This window comes from Penaeus vannamei, chromosome 15 (assembly GCF_042767895.1).
Source record: "Penaeus vannamei isolate JL-2024 chromosome 15, ASM4276789v1, whole genome shotgun sequence".
Taxonomy (NCBI): domain Eukaryota; kingdom Metazoa; phylum Arthropoda; class Malacostraca; order Decapoda; family Penaeidae; genus Penaeus; species Penaeus vannamei.
The window spans coordinates 39,898,901-39,903,900 of NC_091563.1; the positions used below are offsets into that span (position 1 = coordinate 39,898,901).

A 5,000-nucleotide genomic window follows, 5' to 3' on the forward strand; every position below is an offset into this window, starting at 1 on the left:
AGGGGGTGGGATGGGCGGGTATCGAGGGCGGGGTGGGGGTGGGATGGGCGGGTATCGAGGGCGGGGTGGGGGTGGGATGGGCGGGTATCGAGGGTAGGAGGGGGGGGGGGAATGGGCGGATCAGGGAATTAGGCTAAAATTCGGGCGTGCAGGAGGGGAAGACGAAGGGGCGGGTGGGGGGGGGAAGGGGGGGGTTGATGGGCGGATATCGAGGGGGGGGGGGTGAATGGGCGGATCAGGGAATTAGGCTAAAATTCGGGCGTGCAGGAGGGGAAGACGAAGGGGCGGGTGGGGGGAGGAGGGGGTGGGATGGGCGGGTATCGAGGGTGGGGGGGGGTGAATGGGCGGTTATCGAGACTTGGGCTAAATTTCGGGTGTGCAGGAGGGGAAGACGAAGGTAGGGGGCGGGGGTGTGTGTGGAATGGGCGGTTATCGAGACTTGGGCTAAATTTCGGGTGTGCAGGAGGGGAAGACGAAGGGGCGGGGTGGGGGGAGAGGGGGTTGGATGGGCGGGTATCGTGATTTGGGCTAAAATTCGGGCGTGCTTGGGGTTCCCGGTGGTGAGCTTATAAAGCGAAAAAAAAGGTGTGTAAACAACGCCCTTACGTTATACATACTATACGTGTTATGCGTTATGGAGTCAAATATTCATTCGCTTTTACAGAAGAGAACAAAACACGCGGAAGAAATACCAACAAAAAACACCATACCCATTCTAAAAGACTCCCAACAATAGACAATACGACTGTGAAAGCAAAAACATATAATTACAAAAAAGAAAAGGAAGAGAAAGAAGCAATAATGATTAGATAAAACCATAAAACCTTTTAACTGTCCCTATCCTCATTCCCTCGAGCCGTGACGTACCCTGTCACCTCCAGCTGTTCACCTTGTTCTCGTAGGGTACAAAAGTGTGTCCGGTTGACCAAGTGTTAAGTGGGGTTGGGTGAGGGGAGGAGGAGGGGGAGGGGTGGTAAAGTAGAGGAGGAGAAGGAGGAGGATAGTGATGATGATGAGGAGGAGGAGAAGAAGAAGGAGGAGGAGGAGGAGGAGGGGGAGGGGTGGTAAAGTAGAGGAGGAGAAGGAGGAGGAGAAGAAGGATGATGATGAGGAGGAGAAGGATGATGATGATGATGATGAGGATTTAGTAGACAGGACGACGAGGAAACAGAGAGGTGGTTGTGATAAAGAAGGAGGAGGAGGAGTAGAATAATGAGGAAGAGGAGAAGGAAGAGGGGTAAAATGAGGAGGTAATGGTGACAGAGAAAGAACAGGAAGAGAGGAAAAATAAAAAGGGACGAAAGAGAACTAATAAAAAGTAAAACAGAAAGAGGAGGGATTTGGAGATAACATCAGAAGAACAGAGAAACAGATAGATAGCAGGAAATAGAATGTGACACAATGCTGAGATAAACAAACAAACAAAAAACAGCTGACGTAATACAATACAAATCTACATAAATGCCGATGATGACGACGATAGGGAACTAGACCTTTAGTTCACAGAGTACACGAGGCCAATCCTCGGTTGTTTTGCCTCCTCTCGCCTCTCGCTTCTATCCTCTCTCCTCTCGCTTCTCGCTTCTCTCTTCTCTCCTCTCGCTTCTCGCTTCTCTCTTCTCTCCTCTTGCTTCTCTCCTCTCCTCTCGCTTCTCTCTTCTCTCCTCTCCCAGCTCTCGCTTCTCTCTTCTCTCCTCTCCCACCTCTCGCTTCTCTCTTCTCTCCTCTCGCTTCTCTCTTCTCTCCTCTCCTCTCGCTTCTCTCTCTCCCGCCTCTCGCTCTCTCCTCTCTTCTCGCTTCTCTCTTCTCTTGTCGCTTCTCTCCTTCTCTCGCTTCTCGCTTCTCGCATCCCTCTTCTCTCCTCTCGCTTCTCTCTTCTCTCCTTTCGCTTCTCTCCTCTCTCCTCTCCCCTCCCACCTTTCATTTCTTGCTCCTCCCCTCCCACCTCTCTCCTCTCCTCTCCCCCCTCTCTCCTTTCGCCTCTCGCTTCTTGCCTCTCCCCTCCCACCTCTCATTTCTTGCTTCTCCCCTCCCACCTCTCTCCTCTCGCATCTCCTCTCCTCTCTCCTCTCCCCTCCCCTCCCCTCCCCTCCCACCTCTCTCCTCTCTCCTCTCGCTTCTTTCTTCTCTCCTCTCCCCTCCCACTCTCTCCTCACGGATTCAATGACTGAATCCAGGCTGACAAATTGTTAATTGTCTGCCTAGGATGGTTTTGTGTGCAAAATAGAAGCTGCAAGTTGTTGATACGACTGTAGATTTCACTAGGTATTAAAAACTTGTTTATGAGAATGTAAATTACATTAGGTATTAATATCTTGTTTATGAGAATGTAAATTACATTAGATATTAATAACTTGCTCATGAAAATTTAGATTAAATTAGATATGAATAATAAACACTATCAATGTGGCATTTAGCTGAGTAAAAAAAAACTTCAGACGAGTATAGTTGACAACAAATCTTCAAGAAAGTCTAAAAAAAAATGACACAGAGACTTTTCCACTCTTCCTATCTGTCAGTGACTTACAGGATTCTGTCACTCTATCCTAACCTAAAACTTAACCCAAACCCTCCCAGTCTTCTTTATAAACTTGCTCCCATATTTGAGGGACTTAGGGTTTCTGTCACTCTCTACCCTAACCTAAAACTTAACCTAGAGACTCTCCCACTTTTCTCTGTAAACTTACTCCTATCAGTCAATGACTTAGGGAATCTGTCTCTCTCTCTACCCTAACCTAAAACTTTACCCAGAAACTCTCCCACTCTTCTCAGACTTACTCCTATCAGTCAGGTGACTTACAGGATTCTGTCACTCTATCCTAACCTAAAACTTAACCTAGAGACTCTCCCACTCTTCTCTACAAACTTACTCCTATCAGTCAATGACTTAGGGATTCTGTCTCTCTATCCTAACCTAAAACTTAACCTAGAGGCTCTCCCACTCTTCTCTACAAACTTACTCCTATCAGTCAGTGGCTTACGGGAATCTGTCTCTATCCTAACCTAAAACTTAACCCAGAAACTCTCCCACTCTTCTCTACAAACTAACTCCTATCAGTCAGTGACTTACAGGAAGCTCTATCTCTCTACCCTAACCTAAACCCTAAGTTACTCCTGACTTACGGTTTCTGTCTCTCTCTACCCTAACCTAAAACTTAACCCAGAGACCCTCCCACTCTTCTCAAACTTACTTCTATCAGTCAGTGACTTACAGGAATCTCTGTCTCTCTCTCTACCCTAACCTAAAACTTAACCCAGACCCTCCCACTCTTCTCTATAAACTTACTCCTATCAGTCAGTGACTTACGGGAATCTCTGTCTCTCTCTACCCTAATCTAAACCTTAAGTTACTCCTGACTTACGGTTTCTGTCTCTCTCTACCCTAACCTAAAACTTAACCCAGAGACCCTCCCACTCTTCTCTATAAACTTACTCCTATCAGTCAGTGACTTACGGGAATCTCTGTCTCTCTCTACCCTAATCTAAACCTTAAGTTACTCCTGACTTACGGTTTGTCTCTCTCTACCCTCGCCTAAAACTTAACCCAGAGACCCTCCCACTCTTCTCAGACTTACTCCTATCAGTCAGGTGACTTAGGGAAGCTCTTACCTAAACCCAAAGTTACTCCTGACTTACGGTTTCTGTCTCTCTCGACCCTAACCTAAAACTTAACCCAGAGACTCTCCCACTCTTCTCAGACTTACTCCTATCAGTCAGTTGACTTACGGGAATCGCTGTCTCTCTCCCCTAACCTAAACCCTAAGTTACTCCTGACTTACGGTTTCTGTCTCTCTCAACCCTAACCTAAAACTTAACCCAGAGACTCTCCCACTCTTCTCATACTCCTATCAGTCAGTGACTTACGGGAATCGGCCTCTCTACCCTAACCTAAACCCTAAGTTACTCGTGACTTACGGTTTCTGTCTCTCTCGACCCTAACCTAAAACTTAAGCCAGAGACTCTCCCACTCTTCTCAGACTTACTCCGATCAGTCAGTGACTTACAGGAGTCTCTGTCTCTCTCTACCCTAACCTAAAACTTAACCCAGAAACTCTCCCACTCTTCTCTACAAACTTACTATTATCAGTCAATGACTTAGGGAATCTGTCTCTACCCTAACCTAAAACCTAACCCAGAGACTCTCCCGTTCATCTCTATAAACTTACTCCTATCAGTCAATGACTTAGGGAATTTGTCTCTATCCTAACCTAAAACTTAACCTAGAAACTCTCCCACTCTTCTCTATAAACTTACTATCAGTCAGTGACTTACAGGAATCTCTGTCTCTCTCTACCCTATCCTAAAACTTAACCTAGAGACTCTCCCACTCTTCTCTACAGACTTACTCCTATCAGTCAGTGACTTCCAGGAAGCTCTATCTCTCTACCCTAACCTAAACCCTAAGTTACTCCTGACTTACGGATTCTGTCTCTCTCTACCCTAACCTAAAACTTAAGCCAGAGACTCTCCCACTCTTCTTTACAAACTTACTCCTATCAGTCAGGTGACTTACGGGAATCTCTGTCTCTCTTACTCCACAGTACGTCAGCTTCACCGGGAGTTCTTGCGCGCAGGAGCTGACGTCATGCAAGCGTTCACCTTCTACGCCTCAGATGACAAACTGGCCAACAGGGGTAACGAGTCTAGCAAAAAATATACGGTGAGTTTTGTAAAGATTTTTTTGTTTACCTTTTTTTTGGATAGAAGGATTGTTTGTAGAGGTTTGATACCTCTGTTGTCTTGATGAGAAAGTTTTTATTATTATTATTATTATTATTTTAAATAATGTGAATTTCGCGTTAGGAGTTTAAGAAGGATTAGTTGTTTTAGGCCTTGATACCTCTGTCGTCTTAATTTTCTTTCTTATTTATTTTTATTACGATGGAAATTTCACGTTAGGAATTGAAGAAGGATTATTTATTAAGCCTTGATACCTCTCTGTTGTCTTGATGAGAAGAGTTAATTTTTTTTTATAGATATTACGATGGAAATTTGGTGTT

The 5,000-nt window shown here is 45.5% G+C and overlaps 1 protein-coding gene across 1 annotated transcript in view; it reads left to right on the forward strand.

The window, feature by feature from the left end:
- LOC113817434 (betaine--homocysteine S-methyltransferase 1) overlaps positions 1-5,000 on the forward strand; it is a 13,266-nt gene that overhangs the window by 3,366 nt on the left and 4,900 nt on the right. Inside the window, exon 3 of the mRNA XM_027369504.2 lies at positions 4,542-4,660. Coding sequence (XP_027225305.1) covers positions 4,542-4,660 — 119 coding nt within the window. The remainder of the gene's footprint in view (positions 1-4,541; positions 4,661-5,000) is intronic.